The following is a 17,405-nucleotide window of genomic DNA, read 5'->3' as shown; positions in this document are numbered from 1 at the left end:
CTCTGTTTGCTAGCTGAAATGTCGAGGAAGTGTTCCCGCCGTTCCGGCCCGCAGTTGATTTCTCTCCAATCCGTCATAAATGGCAGGGATGGGGAAATTGTCGGCAAGTTTGCTTTTCAAGACCATGCATTCATCCGCCGCCACAGCGGCCACTCCAGTGAGCCTCTCCGGCTGACTTTGAGTGAGGCGCACACACACCGCACACGGATGTGCGTGGGCGCTTAGGTTGAGGCTCCGGGCTTACAGCGGATGGTAATTGAGCGACTCCAATGTTGGAGAAAGGTGAAGAAGCAAGGTCGGAAAGGCGAGTGAATTTTTACCTGAATCAGTCTTCTGGCTGTATTTTTGACTCTGTCCGCGGATGATCAGGACAAAAACCAGCAGCAGGATGAAGATGAGACCCACCAGCGCGATGACCACCAGGAACCACCACTCCTCGTAGAAGGGCGACACTTTGTGGGCTGGAAAACAATCAAGGTCCAACAAGGTCCACGAGATGAGCTGCCTGCCGCTCCGGTCATGCGGCTTGCCTGAGACGGAGGGTGAGGGCAGGCTGGGCGAGCCATAGCCATAGTCATTGACAGCGATGACACGGAAATCGTAGCTGACGCCTTCTCGCAGCAGGTCCAGGTTGAGTGTGTATGATGTGACTTCTTTGGGGATGTCTTTGATGAAGATGTCCCACAAACCTTCATCTTGAACACAACATCCATCATATTTGCTAATGGTCAAACACACGCATGTTGTTGGCTTTTCTAGGGCACAGGGCTTGCCAAGGAACTACGCTGCTGACTACGCTGCTGACCAATTAAATTGTGGCAAAGCCAGTCTTTGGAAGTCCCTTGTCTTACCAGACGGCCTCAATTCAATGACGTATCGTGTGATGGGCGCGCGGCCTTGATCGCCACCGCTCCAGTGCATCGTGAGGGCGGAGCCGTAGCGGGTAAGAAAGGGTTCTCCCGGAGGGCCCGGTGCACCTTGGGGAGGAGGAGGGGGGGTTTATTTGAGAACATGCTGGCAAGACCTTTTTTTTCTTTCATAGAAAAGGCGGCATACCCTCTCCGGGGCCCGTGGTGATGTTGGCCTCCGCCTCGGGCCCGTAGGTGAGCGTTTTGGCGCGGATGCGGAAATTGTAGGTGACGCCGTCGGCCAGGTCCTTGATTTTCAGCCACAGGGGGCCGCCGCCTTTCACGTCCACTGTCACTATCTTACTGACACCTGGAGAGCAAGCAGAGGAGTCTGGAGAGGCTGCGTTCTGCTCAAACGTGCGCAAGTGGGCATTTATGGACTCCATGCCACGGCCGGGCCATATGACAGGTGCAGGTAGGACTGAGAAGCACCCTGTCCGGCGTGCAGCCCAGTCTCAGCTACAGTAGTTGGTCGTCTAAAGAAGATAATCGTCGCCAGCTATGGCTTCAGCGCTGCTCAGCTCAGCTCAGTCGTGTTCCCCCCCATTGAGAGCCGCACAATATGTGACCACGCGTGCATTGGTACGAGAATCCGTCAATATTCTCCGCTGTGTGCCGCCTGCATGTGCTTTGTGCAAAGTGTGAGCAGCGCAGGTGTTTTACAAGATGACACGGGCCGGATACGCGCTCAATGGCAGGGGACTTGGCGAATTCCTCACCATCAACCGGAGCGCATGGCTCGTAGACCAGGCGGTAGCCCTCGACGACGCCGTTGGCCCGATCGGGCTCGCCCCACGACACGTTGACTGAAGTGGTGGTCAGCTCGCCAAAGTGGATGAAGCTGGGAGGGCCGGGGGCTTGCAGAGGAGACAATCAAAACATGGTGAGCAAATATCAATATTCAACCAAGTGCACCCATGCACAAAACATGTTTTGGTCCATGAGCTTCGAAGAAACGTATGAGAAAAGTCCAAGATATTGATCACTGAATCCTGGCGAAAAGTGCAAAAGTGACTTGGCTCTCTGGAGCGTGTGAGCCAGTCAGGCGTGAAAGGACACGAGCAAATCAATCTTGCCACGAGAGTCACCTGCTTGCTGAGTGCGCCCTCTAGTGGGCAGCGAACGGGGCCCGTCGCCAGCCGCGTTGAAGGCGGCAACGCTGACCATGTAAGTGGTGTAGCCCGTCAAGTTCTTCAGGTTCACGCCCAGCTCAGGCACAAAGAGCGTGCGCAGGCGCTCGGTCTCGTTCTGCAGCGGAAACTCCCAAAAGTAAATCTGCCGCCCGTCAAAGAGAAGAGGCACAACAGGAATCGGCTGGAAAATTGCTCTTCAATTTCCATGACAATTTCCAAAGCTTGGCATACAAAGAATCGCTAAATTTGAGCAAACCAAGCCCCAAATCACATTTCCATTTCAAATGTTGGAAAAGATTTTGCTTCTTACAAACTTGGCAAAGTCTTCATAAGAAGAACCCTGACCTCAGAAGCCAATGTGTGCCGTTCGCAACAAAGGAGGGAACCATGCAAGATGGCCAATTTGGAGCCGGACGTGGAGCTGCTACCTTGTAACCTTGTAGGTCGCCATTCTGCGTATCCGCCGGTGGAGGGTCCCACGCCACATCCAGCTGGGTGGCGGCGGTGGACTGGACCACCACGTTCTGGGGCGACGCTGTTGGGACTACAACATTGCGCAGTCACAAATGTGCAAAGGGGAAAAAGCATGGCGAGAGAAGACATACCTGCTTCGCCCACAAAGACCTCCTGCGGGGTGCTGCTCGGACCCTCCCCCACTGTGTTGTACACGCTCATTCGGATCTCGTACCGCTTGTGTTGACTCAGATCTATGAGAAGAGCCGAGATTAAAAAGGTCGAGGTAGACTGGCGATATGGGTTAAAAAAATCATTGGAAAATAATGATAGCGCAGATTGTGGAGATTAAAGTCACGTACATGAATGAGAATCAACAACTGTGTAGGCAATGAAATACAGTCGACAGCACGTAAATGGACGGAGGAGGGGGGAGGGGCGGGGATTTCAAACTTACGGTCAAGTTCGTACTGGGTGAGGGAGGATTGGCTCAAGTTCCTGATGCTGTAGGGAGCTGCGGGAAGAAGAAGAGAACAAACACACTTGGCCTGCTTGCTCACAAGGTTGTCAAAATGTGGACTTCTTTCCAAAGGAACCACTATGGGCCATTTGGAGTCATTTCAGCGCCTTTAGCCTAAGATGGATTCTCTCCAAAAGATGATCCTGTGGTTCGTTAGGAGCGACTTTACCTCCCCGAATGGCGAAAACCTCCCCCCAAAAAACAACGGGTATGTCCAATGATCACGTTCAAGATTTGCGATTGGAATACCGACGATTGAAGCCAATTTCTCCCTTCGGACCGACGTCAGCAAGAACTTGTGTAAAAGAGCCATGTCAGCTGTGTTCAGAGTGAGTTTCTTCCTCCGTATCTGCTCAGAAAACCTTCACGTAGCTCAAAGGTGTCATCACAAGTTTTGCATGACTTGATGTTCTTTTTTCCTTGTACCTTTGAAGGCTTGCTCACCGATGAGATGGGCCCAGCTGGGGGACGGGCTGTTGGCGGCGTGCAGCGTGAAGCTTTGCAGGCGCTCGTAGCGCAACTCTCGGTAGCGGAGCCGGAATCCCAGCAGGATGCCGTTGATGTGATCCTCAGAGGGAGACTACGGACACACAGCGTCGCCATCACAATCCGAAATTAAGGGCTTAATTACGACTTGCACTACCTGCCAGCGGAGCAGCACGGATGTGGTGCTGTGCGGTGTTACGGACAGAAGAGTCGGGGCTTTGTCTGGTGCTGCATGTGTAAACAAAAAGAAAAGACACATGCTTATCACTTTGGGGAACCCTGCTCTGCTTCTTTTGCATGTCATTTGAAATTCATTGGTGCCAGCCAGAACGGCAATCTTTCTCTTGGTGAGGACGACAACGGCAGCGGTCGATGCGGGCTCTCACCATCCTGCAGCGTGGTGACGGCCTCGCTCTCCTGACTGTACTCGCTGTCTCCGATGTCATTGGTGGCCTTGACGCGAAACTGGTACGACGTGAAGGGCTTCAACCTTTCAAGAAGAACTTCATTCAACTCAACTCTACTCGACTCGCATGCAGCAATTTGTCATTAGGAGCAATGCCAAGACAAAAAAGTCCTCACACCATGACAGCTTCTTTGAATTTACCGTCCGCCAAAACATGAGAACAAAAGACAACGAGGCACCTGTCCACTGAGTAGGCCTTTGTCTGGTGGCTGACCGAGGCGGAGTGCATTGTCCAGTTGTTTCCCGGCAGCTCTCGATACTGCACCGTGTAGTAGCGCACTGGGGAGAGCCCGTCGCTGCCCGGCTCCCACGTCAGCAGCACTCGGCGAGCGCGCACTTCCCGTTGCGGCGCCATGGGCCGGCCCGTGGGTTGGGGTCGGGCTGACCGGAACACCGGCATGAGTGAATTGCGCTCTTCCTCTCTTTTGGAAGCTGCAGGAGCTCACCTCGTTTTTCCGTGGTGACCACCAAGGCCTCAGCGGCTTCGCCCCAGCCCTTCCGCGTTTGTGCGCTGAGGCCAAAGACGTACGCCGTTTCGGGCTTGAGGCCCGCCGCCACGTACTGCCGCGCGCTCGGGCTCAGTACATTGACGGTGGTGCCGCTGCTCACCGACGAGTTGCCTCTGTACGTGATCTGATAGGCTGCAAGGACCAGCAGAAAGATCCTCGAATAAACATGACTTTGTTCCCTCATTCAACATCAACATCAAAGTCCAACTTGATCTTTGAAATTCTTTGATTCTACTTTATCGTTTCTTATAGTTGCCTTGTGTATGAAATCGGCAACATAAAAAGCTGCCTTTCTTCCTGTGAAGATTGCAACTTTGTTTTGTTGAAAAGAAATGTGACAAAATTCATTCAAGATGTTATTCTTGTAACACCATGAAATTTTCCTCTTTGGTAGCTTTGTAATTCAGGCTGATGAGACGTCCATCGTTCCTGGACAATATGAAACAGCACACCTTTCAAATAGAATGTAAAAAGGCGAGGCCTTTGAGCTCACCCAGGATGATGCCATTGGGTTGGGAAGGGGGTTGCCAGATGAGCCTAACGGAGGTGGTTCTCACTTCGGGGAAGAGGATGCCGACTGGGGGGCCTGGCACTGCAATGCCACAAAGACTCATTGCGGTCATTATGGTCGGACATTCGCAACGAGCGGTCATGAAAACGATGGCCTTCTACGGATGCGCTCAGCAGACATCTTGATTGTCATGGCCAACCACATAGTGCGTTTTCAAATGAGGGAGGGGAGCATTTTCAATGACCGTCATCAAGGGTCCTTTCCAAGATGGACGGTGCGCTGCTCCTCCCGTCTCCGATGCGGGTGAAGGCGAGCACCCGTATCTCGTAGAGCACATACTTGCTCAGCCCCGTCAGAAGGACGCTATGGCTGCCATTGCCCTCCACCGTCCAGAAACTGGGAGCTGAGTCAGAGTCCTTCTCCTTGTAGAGAACCTGCCAGCGAAGAGGAGATGCGCTTGGCCAAACACGTGCCAATTTTGGTTGGTCATAGGCCGGGTCAAAGCGGCAATATTAGCTGACCTTGTATCCGAGGATGGGTCCGTTGCGATCCGTCTCGGGGACCTGGCCCCAGCGCACCAAGATCCTGCTGGAGGTGGTGGCAAAGGCCGACACATTGGCGGGACCATTGGAAGGAACTAAAGGCAGAAAAGGGCAACTTTAGAAAGTCCAGTCCAAAGCTTGGCGCGCACCACACCGCCCGCTCACTCTTCCTCACCGGACTCCCTGGTTCTCCCGTGGACCGGCGGGCTCCAGGGTCCCGACCCGATCCCATTGACGGCCTGAACCCGGACCTCGTACTCGGTCCACTCCTCCAGGTCCTCAATGGTGAACTCCCTCTCCAGCCGGTCGGCAACCATGTGCAAGAGGACACCTCCTTTGGCGCCAACTTTGGAGTACTGGACACGGTAGGCCACCAGATGGGGATTCCCGTTGTACTCCCACTCGGGAAGCGGCTAAGACGAGGAGCGTTTTCGGCATCATGGCGTACAGAACGTCAGCAAAAAGGATGAGTTGAGCGGTGGCAACGTACCAGCCAGCGGAGCCACAGACTGGTCTCGCTGGCCGTACGCAGGCTGACGTTGGCGGGGGAGACGTCCGGGGGGGCCTGCAAGGTCTGGATCTTTCGAGAAGGCTGGCTGGGGGGGCTGCTGCCCACAATGTTCACCTGCCGCATTCTGAACCTGCGTCCAGGACACCGTGTCATCAGGAGACACAAGTGGAGGCAAAGCTTCCTGCAAGGTGCAAAAACGCAAAGCACAGCAGCTCTTTTCACCTGTAGAAGGTGTAAGGGTTAAGATCCAGCACCTCCATGGCACGGGCGTCCGGCTCATTCACCAGCTGTTGTACCATCAGCCACTCTTCATCCTCACCAATGATGCCGATCTGCAATGCGTGTGGACAAACTTGTTGATGTTGGCAGTTTTCTGTCCATGTGACATCAGCACCTTGCGGGACGGGACAGTGCGGGTCGGAGCGGCCTACCTGGGCTTCCACCTGCCAGCAGGAAATAGATGTCTTGCCGTCGTAGCCCGGCGTGAACTGCAGGCTGACGGAGCGAGCGCCCATGTTGGAGACGGCCAAGTTGGTCGGAGGGCCGGGCAGCTCTGCAGCGGCAAACGACACGCGGGACAGCAGAGGAGGCGGGGGAAAACAAAACACAACTTATCAAGGCTACTGCCTTGAACTGTTCCCGCTTTTGTCTCGGTTCACCTCCATTTAGAAAGTGTCTTAAAGGGGACCGATTTTCTGGCAAGAATAGTCACATAATAAACTTCTCTCATCTGCCCCTTGTTGTCATGGAAACAAAGGCCAAAATCGCCATCTGGCCAACAGTAAACGAGGGTGGGCTTGGAAGGAAGCATGGCACGTGTCCGGTGCGTGCGCTGACCTGGCGGGACACCCGAGGAGATGGTGGAGGCGGATGGCTGGCCTTGTCCCTTGGCCGTCATGGCCGCCACCTGGATGGTGTAGGTGGTGAGTGCGGTCAGGCCCGTGACCTTGTACTCCTGAGTCAGGTTGGGCAGGTAGTGGGTCACACGCGTGTTGGTCCTGTTGAACTCCTCCCACGAGATGCGGTAGCCTCCAAAAACAAACACACCTCGTCTCAGGAATTCAGAGAGCGCTAGAGCGCTTGTCTTCCAACCCGGAGATCGGGGGCCCAGTAAGACCGCATGAAAGCTTCTTTGAGTGAGACACTAAGCCCCCGGTTTGTTGCACCTGACGGCGTGTCATCGAGGGAGCGCAGTGAAGTGCTTTGAGTACCAAAGGGCTAGACAAATGGAAGCCCATTTACTCTTATTAAAAAAAAATAATAATAAAAAATAAAAAATACTCAAATCACCTGTGAGAAGGCCGTTTTTCTCCCGAGGCTCCTTCCAGCTGACTTTGAGGGAGGTATCCAAGATGTCAGTGAAGCTGAGGTGTCCCACAGCACCGGGGGCTGGCAAACATTCAGAAGAGTGATGCCAAAATGACCTGTCAAGTCAGGACGCGAGCGAGCGGGCACCCTTACTGTCCTCGTGGGTGCGTAGCCTCTGAGGCGGGCTGCGCGGGCCGTCCCCCGGCGTGGTGAAGCACAGCACAGACGTGTAGTATTCGGTGAACTTCTTCAGGCCCGAGATATAGCCCACGTGGATGCTGTCTTGGAAGTTGGGGCGCGCCGTCACCACGGTCATCTCGCCGGCCCGCCCAGGTTCCCATGCCAACAGCTGGAGGAAGGGGACGGAACAGTTTTGAGGTGATAAACCTAGCACCACCAACACTGGTGATGATCCCTTAGTGGCTTGTGCCCTCGCTCACCTTGTAACCCTGGTTGATTCCGTTGACAAACTGCGGGCTAGGGGCGCTCCAGGCTAATCGCATGGCGGTGGAGTTGACTGGCTCAGCTCGCACATTTCCCGGCGGCACGGTGGGCACTGAACGGGACCAAAGAAGATGAGGAGGAGACAGAGAAAGCCCATCGTTGACACAATCAGGCCATCGGTGTGCGAGCTGTTGCCTCAGGCGCCTTTCCTGCAAACCCCGTGACACGTCCCTCCTGACGCAAGGCCGCAAAGAAGGTGCTGGCAAAGTCGAGTCACGAATGAAGCCGCTCGGTACCATCTCCAACCCGGATAAACGCGCATCGCTACTGCATGTTTGATGGCGACAAATGAACCAGAGACCTGCTCCAAAATGTGTCCGTTGCCTTTGGTCGACAGACAACCAACCGGGATCACGAAATGAAAAGTTCGACTTGGCAAGGCAAAGAAGGAGGAAATGGGATGTTGACCTTTTTTGTACTTTCGAGGAATCAAACGATTGGCTTTTGTTCAACAAATGCGGCTGTGGCATAAGAGTGCACACATCAGCGACACCATCCACTCTGATTTGACTCTGAGCGGATTCAGCAGCATCGGCTCCAAAAGCAAAGGTATATGTGCAAACGGGACGGACGGTGTTCCAACTGCGGGCGTGATACTCACCTCCTTGCAGTGTCCATTCGGTCACCTTGTGGCTGTAGGCGCCCCTGCCCGCCCCATTGTAGGCCGCCACCTCTATCTCGTAGTTGGTCCAGATGATGAGGTCCTCTAGCAGCAGGCTGCTTTGCTCCGGGCTGGTAATGTTCTTTATCTGACAGTCCACGGGAAGCCCAGACAGACAGTACCTGGCCAGGCGGGATCGGGGGTGGGGCAGAGATTGTGAAGCAGCCGTCGCAAAAATCGGAGTGCTAAGCGCTAGCTAGCTTTGCTAGCAAGCTATGCTAGCAAGCAGCTGTTTTGTAGATTGTCAACATTTCTTTCCAAAAGTGTCCAAATACTTGTTTCAAGCCGTTTATTGCCATTTAAGTGTTGCTATGCTAGCTCGCTGCTAACACAAGCTAAATTAGCGAGCATGTCGTCATAACTGTGACTCACTAAGCCGCTTGCATTTCAACAAAAGCGGGGTAAGACCATTTGCGATCAGATTCTTTTGACTTGCATAAGTCAGGACGGCGGTGTCATCAAAAGACGATGACAAAGGCACAAAGGGGCTCGGTGACAGGTGGTGACACGAGCATCGACAGGCAAAGGCAAGCCGGCTCCCACCTGATTACGTAGCCCTGGAGCGGTCCGTTCTGGTGGCTCTCGGGGGGCGGCTGCCACTGGATCATGATGGACTGATTGGTGCGGCCGCTGGCCATCACCGTCTGCGGGGGCGCGCTGGGGGGCTCCTCTGGAAGGGTGAGGCTGGAGAGAAGCTGCTCAGCTTGGCCCCAATAGCGCTGCCCCATTCCTTCACCTTGGCCAAAACTTACCGCTCGCTCTCTTTGCTGAACTGCCCTCGGCCGACGTCATTGACTGCGCACAAGCGGAATTGGTAGGAGCGCGCCGGGATGAGGCCGCCCACCGCCACCCCGGTTGACTCCGGCTCCTTGTCGGCGATAAGCACCGTCCATGGAGCGTCTGACCAAAAAAAAAGTAAAAAGTCCTCAAATCACATTGCAACTGTGCTGACATGGCACACGTTTTTAAATGCCCAAACCAAGTTCGGCTCTTCTAGTAGGCTGGATTTTTAGAGAACCGAATCACGCCTGTAACAACATTTGAGTCCCGCCTATATTGCAAACTCACCAATGCACTTTGCCCCAACGGTGCTTATGGCTAAGTGACACGTTAAAAAAAGTAGATGAATTGCGACATCCTTGTGTGATTTATCTTGCTGTCAGTCACTTCCACTCACTGTTCTCTGACACTTCCACGACGTAGCAGAGGAGTGGGCTGTTGCCATCAAAGGCCTGCGCCCACGTTAGGTTGATGGTGCGCTTCTCCGTCCGGCTCAGCACCGCCACGGGGTTTTCGGGCGCGTGAGGTAGTTGCCTGAATCCGTGACAAGACAGGCACACATGAAATTAGTGCGCTGGCCGGCTTGACTGGTGGCTGAGAGGAGTTTGGTGAATTCTAAAAGAGGGACTGGGACTAAGCAACAACAACTTCAATGAATTCAATAGACAGTGAGTGTGAAGTAGCAAAAAAGACCGCCCAACCCCTCTTTAAGAAGCGATTGATTCTTTTTGTATGAATTGATCTCAGTCAAAGCGTTTTGGAAAACACATCAGCGGGCGGGCGGACGGGCTGCTGGGGACGGATGGGCTGCTGGGGACGGATGAACATCCGTGGCACACCTGACTCTGAGGTGGGCGCTGCGGGAGTCGTTGCCGCCCACGGAGGTGACGTGGCAGGTGTAGGTCCCAATGTCGCCGGACCAGGTCTGGGAGATGTGGAGGGTGCCCTCGCTGTCCAGTCGCAGGCGGGGCGACGCCGTCACGTCCAGCGGAGAGCTGCTTTTCTCCCAAGCGTAGCTGGAGCAAAAAAAGTGGCAGAATCTTGAACGGAAGACATCTTTGCTCTGCTGCCACATGTAGCCGCAGCCCGGCCCAGCGTGGCCCGGCCCAGCCTGGGCCGGTCGGTGACCGAGTGGTTCGTCAGAGAGCAAAAGCGTTTTGGTCGAAATCCAGTATTGTAAGCTGAAACCATCCCAGCGCCTTGATCAATTTCCACTGTCAAATGGGCACGCACATGCACACGGAGTCACGCGCACGCACACACACACACACACACACGCCTTCGTTTGTGTGTGTGTGTGTGTGTGTGTGTGTGTGTGTGTGTGCGCATGACTCCGTGAGCGTGTGCGTGCAGGGCTCCCGCACACGAGCTGGGGAGATGCAGTGATTAATTGCAACTGTTGGGGCTAATCTCCTTGGCACTGCCACACAATCAATGCCACCGGGCCCAGTGCCGACGCACACGCTCATCGCTCTAAGTACACATGGCATCATTGGCTGTGACAGTTGGAGAGGAGATTGAGCGCCCATTTGGCAAAATGATTAAATGCAGCTGCGATAAGCCGTGCTTGTTTTCCACACAAACTTTATTCTGGGCTACCTGATGCTGACACGGGGGTCGTGGGTGACGCCACAGGCCATGACCGCCTTGGTCCCCTTAATGACGCTCTGCTCTTGCGGCGGCTTGCTGATGCGGGTGCGGGCTACACACACACAGATACACACACACAAACACACACACGCACAGAGGGAGAAAGAGCGGAGAGGTCACCTCGCCTTTGATCGGATTGCACTGCGATGCATTCTCATTGAACGCCTGCCTCGGAGCCTGTTTGACTTTTCTTCCTTTTCAAAGACATTCCAAGTCGAAGCCAATGAGTCAAATGTAGGAAACGCCAAAAGTCCACACTTTTAGCAACGTCTGTTTTTGGCATCACAACAAAATTATGTTCTGTGATGGCTGGCAAGAAGGAGCGGTGGATGAAAAAGTTAGCTTCTGTCGCGCCAGCCAACGTCCAGTGTGGTGACAGTTTATTGAAGGAGCATGGCTCCGAGATCCAGACGACTACATTGGCCTCTGGCTAGCCCATGATGGAATGAGCGATGAGTTTCCCGCTCACCCCACACCAGCAGGTCGGCGGAGGCTTCGTCGATGCCTCTGGAGTTGCTGGCCATGCAGGTGTAGGTCCCCGCGTCGAACAGGTGGGCCGGACTGATGAGCAGGCTGCCCGACTCCAGCAGGGCGAACCTGGGCAGCTGCACTGAGCCACTGGCCAGCACGCGTTCGCCTGGGAAACGCAGCGCAGCACAGCGCTGACGAGCGGCCCACTTTTTCACCTCGTGAGTCGCCAATTGCTCCATGTTGGGCTTATTCATGCGAGGCCGTTTTGCAACTTGCGGGCCATTTCAATTCATTTGGACAAAAAGTGACTTGACATCCAGCGTCTAAATGTGCACGAGCGGGATGCGCACCTTTCTGCCAGGTGATGGCCGGCCGCGGCGCTCCGGACGTCAGGCAGTGCAGGATGACTGACATGCCGTCAATCACGGCGCTGTCAGCCGGGCCGGCTGTGATGTTGGGAGCGATGCCTGACGTGAAGCACACACAATAAAATGAGAGAGAGTTGATGAGAATGCAGATGTCAGCTTTAATGGACTTCACAATGACACAAAGGCACCAGCGTCCGTCAGGTCTCCGTCGCTCCGAGAAAACCATCCAGAGCACCTCTATGGCAGTGGTGCACCTCCGTGTCCATCTTCGAGTAGCTTGAAGGTAACATTGATGCTCTTGTGACAGCACGCATCTTGCGTTTAATGTTTGAAAGAAGCGTTTAATGTTCAACGCTTTGGGGAGATGACTTGATTGCAATTAAAAACTGACAAATTCAGGGCTACGCAGATCCTGCTCATAAGCCCCAACACCCAAAAAAACAAATACTGACTGGTGACAGCGAGATAGGTGTTGGTCTGGATCTCTCCGGCCAGATTGCGGGCGAAGCACTGGAACATTCCGGTGTCGTCGGGCAGAAGGCCGTTGATCTGCAGACTGCCTCCCGCCAGGATTTTGTACCTGGGGGTCTTCAAGGGGCTGATGGCTGTCGCGTCCTTGTACCACATGATGTCCGGCTGAGGCGTGCCTGCACCCACACGCACACGCCAACTCGCTTTTCCCGCTTATTGGACTTGACAGCTCGATGAGCCTCGAAAAGACCAGACCTCGAGCCTGACAGGGGATGTCCACCACCTTCTCCATCTCTGCAGCAATGCGGCTCGGCGGCTCTTTCACAAACAAAGGATATTCTGGTAGAGGGAGGAAATCAAATGAGCAAATGTTGAGCCATCCACACAAAGGTCCATTAGCCACATGCTAAAGTATCAAGAAACGGCCTGCACAGAAGCAAAAGGAAGTCTAAAGATTCTTCTATTTGGACATGCGCAGTCGCGATACATCCAGACGGCGCATACAACACTGCTCACGGGCATATCTTCTTTAGCCTCTGTGGAGAACGATAAATTGCAAGCCTTTTGTGACGCTCTTCTGTATCTCATCACCCAATCGATGTGGAATTGTTTAATTCTTGACAGTTCATCCGATGATGTCACTCCCGTAGGATTGACAACTGTCACGGGAAGCACGCGACGACACGTACCGAGCACGTGCAGAAAGGCACCGGCGGTGGCTGGTGGCACGCCGCCGCCGCGGAGCGTCGCCTCGCACTCGTAGTAGCCGCCGTCGCCGTGCGTCGGCTGGCTGATGACCAGACGACGGCCGAAATCTCGAATTCCCGCGTGGAGCATCGCGCCGTCTTTCTTCCATGTGATGTCCATCTTGACCAGCGGCCTGCCAGGTGAGGAAAAACTTTATTTTTATGGTCCGAATTGATGACGTGGCTCCCAGCAAGCAAAGCGATGCATTGGGCTTTCTCAACGAATGCAGATAATTGTCAGGGAGGTGCGAAATGGAACGGAGTGGAAAACCAACAAAACAAGTGACCCACTTTAGCAAAATGGCTCTGTGCTCATTGAAATGACAAAAGCATCATTGTGCTTAAAAATGTCCTCAGAATTCAAGGATTAGCAGGGCTGGGGATGAAAATACTACGAATGGGGACAGAAAAACAATCAAGTTCAGCTGTTCAGCGAGATCACTCGCTGCTTGCTTGAATCGACCCTGCAAGTATTTGTACAAGCTCAGCAGTTTGCTGCGAAGAAGCGACTGACATTGTGGAAGGCGTGCGCCTGTGTGCGCGCGCGTGTGCTACCTGGCATTGGCGACACACTCCAAGATGGCTTCGTTCCTGCCCGCCGTCACGCTGGTGTTCTTAGGCGGGACGAGGATGGAGGGGCCAATGGGGTCCGCGGGTCCTCCCGTTTCTATCACACACACATCCATCAAGCACTCAACTGGTGAAATGAAAGGCTGGCAAATAAAATTGGGGTGCGCAGACTTACCCTCCACAACCAGCGTGACAGGCTGACTGGTTTTGTTCTCGCCGTTCTTGTCGTTGACGGCCTGCGCGTAGTAGCGGCCGGCGTCGGGCGCCACCGTGGACAGGACCACCAGGGTGTTGTCCAGGGTGATGGCGCTGAGGAACACAAAAGACCAGACGACAACACAGAGACGATGTGTGTGTATGTCTTGGATTAAACATGCAAAAAAAGGAGAAAGAAAAAAGAGTTTACTAAACACACACAGAGTTAAAAGCTGAGCTGGCTTACATGCGTCCGCTGGAGGGGATCTTGCGCCCATCACGGAACCAGGTGATCTGGGGCTTGGGGAAGCTGTGGATGCGGGGCGTCGGGATGAGGGCACCGTCGCCCTGCGACACCGTCTGAGAACGCTGGGCCTCCACGAAGCCGCTCATGTCTACAGGAGGGCGCACTCAGGAGCCGCGCCACCTACGTACGCCAAGTGCGTGAAGCGGCGCACTTACACGCCACCCGGACTTCAGTGCTGCACTGCATGACGGCCCCCACTCGGTTCCTGACGATGCAGCGGTAGTGGCCGGCATGGAATTGCTCCAGCGAGGGTATCAGGTACCTGAGGAGAGCCAGAGATCGCACACTTGGGGCAGCTACCAAATGGCCGCCGCTCCTTTTGGGCTCTGGGATCAGGGCTGGGGAGGAATAGCAAGCAGAGGGAGCAGTGCCAAACGGGAGGAGCGAGGCGCACGTGTGCATCACGACACAACGCCGCTTATTTTTGATTGTCGTTCTCAATATTGCCAACATTTCTCTCATAAGATGACAACTTGATTCTCAAAACCTTGGCCCTTTCTCAATATGACAACTTTTTGTTTTCATGGAAAAATGCCATTTTGGAACCACACTACGATTTTCCTTTCATCTAATGCAGTGATTCCTAACCTTTTTTCATTCACGGCACACCTTTTCATTGGAAACAATCTCGAGGCACACCACCAACAAAAATTTGTTAAGTGTTACACCAGCTTCTATATTAAAATCTGTTATATTACAACAAAAGATGTAAAGTTCTAGTCCTATATATGTATGGAGAGTCGAATAATTGAATAAAAATAAATACTAAATAATCTCTAAATTGTATTTTTTTTGTAAATAAAAGTGAGAGTTGTTGAAAAAAGGTTTTAGACAGTGTAAGGAATAAACTATTGAAAGTGATTGTGATCAAAATCCAAAAGAATCAATATGACTTTGTTTACTATTTTAGACTAGCTCTATAAATATTGCGACAATAAGAACAAAGTCACTTTTAAAGACGCTCTGCTGTTCTGACAGCGGCTGAGTGGCTATCACAGTCGAGGTGTCTCGACTTGACTGTGTATTTTATGTTGTTGAAAAAGGAACAATCCAGGTTCTCCCAATGAACTACATGATCTGATTTCCATCGGACTGAAAACGCACCACAGCCGTGATCGTGTCACTGTTAGTAAAAGGACACAGCAACACACACATAAACTGAGTATGTGTGATGATGTTTATGTGCCGATGCCACAACATGAAATCTCAAGATTCTCCGATTTGCCACACATGCACAATTAGCAAGTGGCTGACCAGGCCTTGCGCTAACTGACCAGTGGTTTGGCGATCCTATTTACAATGCGCTCCGTAATTAATGTTGGACAATTTCCCACGGCAGAGCTGAACATCTCTCACGGAAACACTGATCTAATGAACTGCGCAGGATTACACATTTTTTCCTAGTAATATTGCAACCATGATCCTGTGAAAATCAAACATGAGAGTCTCACGAATTGGAGCTCGCAGGAAGCAAATAATAGGAAGCGAAGAACAAAGATTTATTGAGCCTTAGCCGGGTAGTCAGGAGTTGCTCGCCTGTATTCCAAGGAAAAGCGGGTGAGCGCGCTGCCGTTGTAGATCCACTTGAACTCCAGAGGCCAGCTACCCTCCGCCATGCAGGTGAGGACCAGACGGTTGCCCTCCAGCTGAACCTGGACCTGAGGGGGCTCCATCTTGAAATAGGGCGGCACGTCATCTACTGGACACACAGAGTGGACAACACCCACACAATCGCACCAGTTCTCAGGACGCCAGTTCTCCTGGTGAGCACCCACCCTACCTCCCCTCGCCTCACCCATTGAGGAGCCTTTTTGGCATGTTTTTTTAAACACGTTTCTGCTTCTCGTGGCCAATCGCCACTCGGAGTGGAGTTTATCCACGCCTTCTCCTTTCTAGTCTCGTGTGTCGCATTGCGTGTTTTGTTGTCATGGTGTCCGTTAGCGTCTCTGTCCCACGTCTGTGGTCTCGCCCCTCCCCGTCTGTGTTCTACCCATCATCATTTTAATTACTGTCACCTGCCCCTAGTTACCCGTCTTGTGTTTAAGCCCTGTCCGCGTGTCACCCCCTGTCGGATCATCCTGTTTGTCCCGTTTTCCCTGTTCACTCCGTCTGCGTCTTCCCACGGCTGGTTTGACATTTTTCTTGAAGGCATAGCAAGGTTGGAAGTGGGCCTGGCTTAATTTAGAAAGTGGGGCAAAGACTAATCCAGGAAAATAAACAAAGGCGCCCAAGTGTTAATTCCACAGGGCCCCAGGTCGTTAGCGTTAATAGTGCGTGCGTGCTATGCCATCTGCCGGGATTGTTTACACTTGGCAGGATAATGAGATCTAATTAGGAGATAGCGTAGCGCAGGGAAACAAGATTTTACAGGAACTGGGTTGGAGACCATCACCTGCACATCCTCAAGTCTCGCCGGGAGAGGGAGGGAGGAAGGGTGGTAGCGCTAGCGGACGCATTCCTCATCGCCTATGGCTTGCGGCTGTCTCTTCAAGGAGTGCGCCTGTACTCCATATCCCATCCGCTTTTTTCTAATCTCGTCGAATGTCCAAATTGCAGCGCTCCGGCTGGCCAGCATGCTAATGTCCTTTTCTATGCGTGCGCACAAGGTAAGATATGTGTGTGTCGGCGAGGGCTGCCGATTGCGATTCTTATCATCGTGGCAGAGTGGTAAGCTACAATGCTCCTTATTTGAGACTTGAAAATCTGGCACCAAGTCAAGCTGGCGCCAACGACGTGATGTTTTTCTAATTAAGTTCTTAAGCCTGCACTCCAGCTAAGGTCGACCATTTTCCGCTGCCTTTCGAGCTGAGGAGAGGAAGATTAAGAAGCCCAAAGCTCAGCGTGTCCAGTCGACAAGTTTTCTTAAGTGCGTCAAAAAGCCAAGGTTAGAGCGTGTTTGGAATTTCACAATGAGAGCCAGCACATTTGTTGACAATGCTAAAGAGCTCACGCGTGTTTCCGCAGCGGACGTCAACTGCCGTGCATCATTTTGGCCTTGGCGCCTGCTCTGCTAAAATAAAGCACACGGCCTCTCCATGTTTCTTTCATGGCCATTGTTTCTGCTCCAGCCAGCTTGAAATCAAGAGCACAATGCATTCCCGCACAGCCTGCGCCGCACAGCAAGCCCACCAGCGCCTGTTCTCTTCACTCTGGACAGCATGAATAAAACAAGTCTTCAACGATGCAGAGTGCACAGCCACATCGCTGTCATGAAAGCTTCAAAACACCAGCGCCAGCACCCTTGGCGCAGAAAAAAACAAAGATCTTTTCGTCTCCAAAACTTGTCCACCTCACATTTGTTGACATTTACGACCGAGGATTCCACCAAGAGCGAC

General features: G+C 53.1%; 1 protein-coding gene across 4 annotated transcripts in view; it reads right to left on the bottom strand.

The window, feature by feature from the left end:
• Positions 1-17,405, bottom strand: part of LOC119126080 (protein sidekick-2-like) — a 28,038-nt gene that overhangs the window by 2,516 nt on the left and 8,117 nt on the right. For 2 of the 4 annotated variants that reach the window (XR_005098574.1, XM_037257109.1), the window contains exons 2-42: positions 15,607-15,769; positions 14,226-14,332; positions 14,011-14,158; positions 13,744-13,877; positions 13,554-13,665; positions 12,942-13,132; positions 12,508-12,591; positions 12,234-12,428; positions 11,764-11,880; positions 11,412-11,579; positions 10,892-10,994; positions 10,132-10,308; positions 9,690-9,826; positions 9,265-9,412; positions 9,056-9,196; positions 8,453-8,634; positions 7,788-7,903; positions 7,501-7,696; positions 7,330-7,428; positions 6,877-7,068; positions 6,471-6,592; positions 6,262-6,371; positions 6,019-6,169; positions 5,704-5,941; positions 5,508-5,623; positions 5,231-5,420; positions 4,969-5,067; positions 4,413-4,607; positions 4,146-4,347; positions 3,887-3,990; positions 3,658-3,728; positions 3,459-3,594; positions 2,952-3,008; positions 2,647-2,748; positions 2,470-2,585; positions 1,997-2,183; positions 1,628-1,765; positions 1,057-1,218; positions 852-977; positions 531-695; positions 321-461 (exon numbers count right to left, since the gene is read on the bottom strand). Coding sequence is in view for 3 of the 4 variants with exons in the window: in XM_037257109.1 (XP_037113004.1) it covers positions 321-461; positions 531-695; positions 852-977; positions 1,057-1,218; positions 1,628-1,765; positions 1,997-2,183; positions 2,470-2,585; positions 2,647-2,748; positions 2,952-3,008; positions 3,459-3,594; positions 3,658-3,728; positions 3,887-3,990; positions 4,146-4,347; positions 4,413-4,607; positions 4,969-5,067; positions 5,231-5,420; positions 5,508-5,623; positions 5,704-5,941; positions 6,019-6,169; positions 6,262-6,371; positions 6,471-6,592; positions 6,877-7,068; positions 7,330-7,428; positions 7,501-7,696; positions 7,788-7,903; positions 8,453-8,634; positions 9,056-9,196; positions 9,265-9,412; positions 9,690-9,826; positions 10,132-10,308; positions 10,892-10,994; positions 11,412-11,579; positions 11,764-11,880; positions 12,234-12,428; positions 12,508-12,591; positions 12,942-13,132; positions 13,554-13,665; positions 13,744-13,877; positions 14,011-14,158; positions 14,226-14,332; positions 15,607-15,769 (5,838 nt within the window). In the remaining variant the exon portion in view is untranslated. The remainder of the gene's footprint in view (positions 1-320; positions 462-530; positions 696-851; positions 978-1,056; positions 1,219-1,627; positions 1,766-1,996; positions 2,184-2,469; positions 2,586-2,646; positions 2,749-2,951; positions 3,009-3,458; positions 3,595-3,657; positions 3,729-3,886; positions 3,991-4,145; positions 4,348-4,412; positions 4,608-4,968; positions 5,068-5,230; positions 5,421-5,507; positions 5,624-5,703; positions 5,942-6,018; positions 6,170-6,261; positions 6,372-6,470; positions 6,593-6,876; positions 7,069-7,329; positions 7,429-7,500; positions 7,697-7,787; positions 7,904-8,452; positions 8,635-9,055; positions 9,197-9,264; positions 9,413-9,689; positions 9,827-10,131; positions 10,309-10,891; positions 10,995-11,411; positions 11,580-11,763; positions 11,881-12,233; positions 12,429-12,507; positions 12,592-12,941; positions 13,133-13,553; positions 13,666-13,743; positions 13,878-14,010; positions 14,159-14,225; positions 14,333-15,606; positions 15,770-17,405) is intronic. The other 2 variants (XM_037257111.1, XM_037257110.1) reach the window with 2 other exon arrangements.

The sequence above is a fragment of the Syngnathus acus genome, chromosome 8 (assembly GCF_901709675.1).
Source record: "Syngnathus acus chromosome 8, fSynAcu1.2, whole genome shotgun sequence".
In the NCBI taxonomy this organism is placed as follows: domain Eukaryota; kingdom Metazoa; phylum Chordata; class Actinopteri; order Syngnathiformes; family Syngnathidae; genus Syngnathus; species Syngnathus acus.
This window is presented reverse-complemented; position numbering and strand designations above follow the sequence as displayed.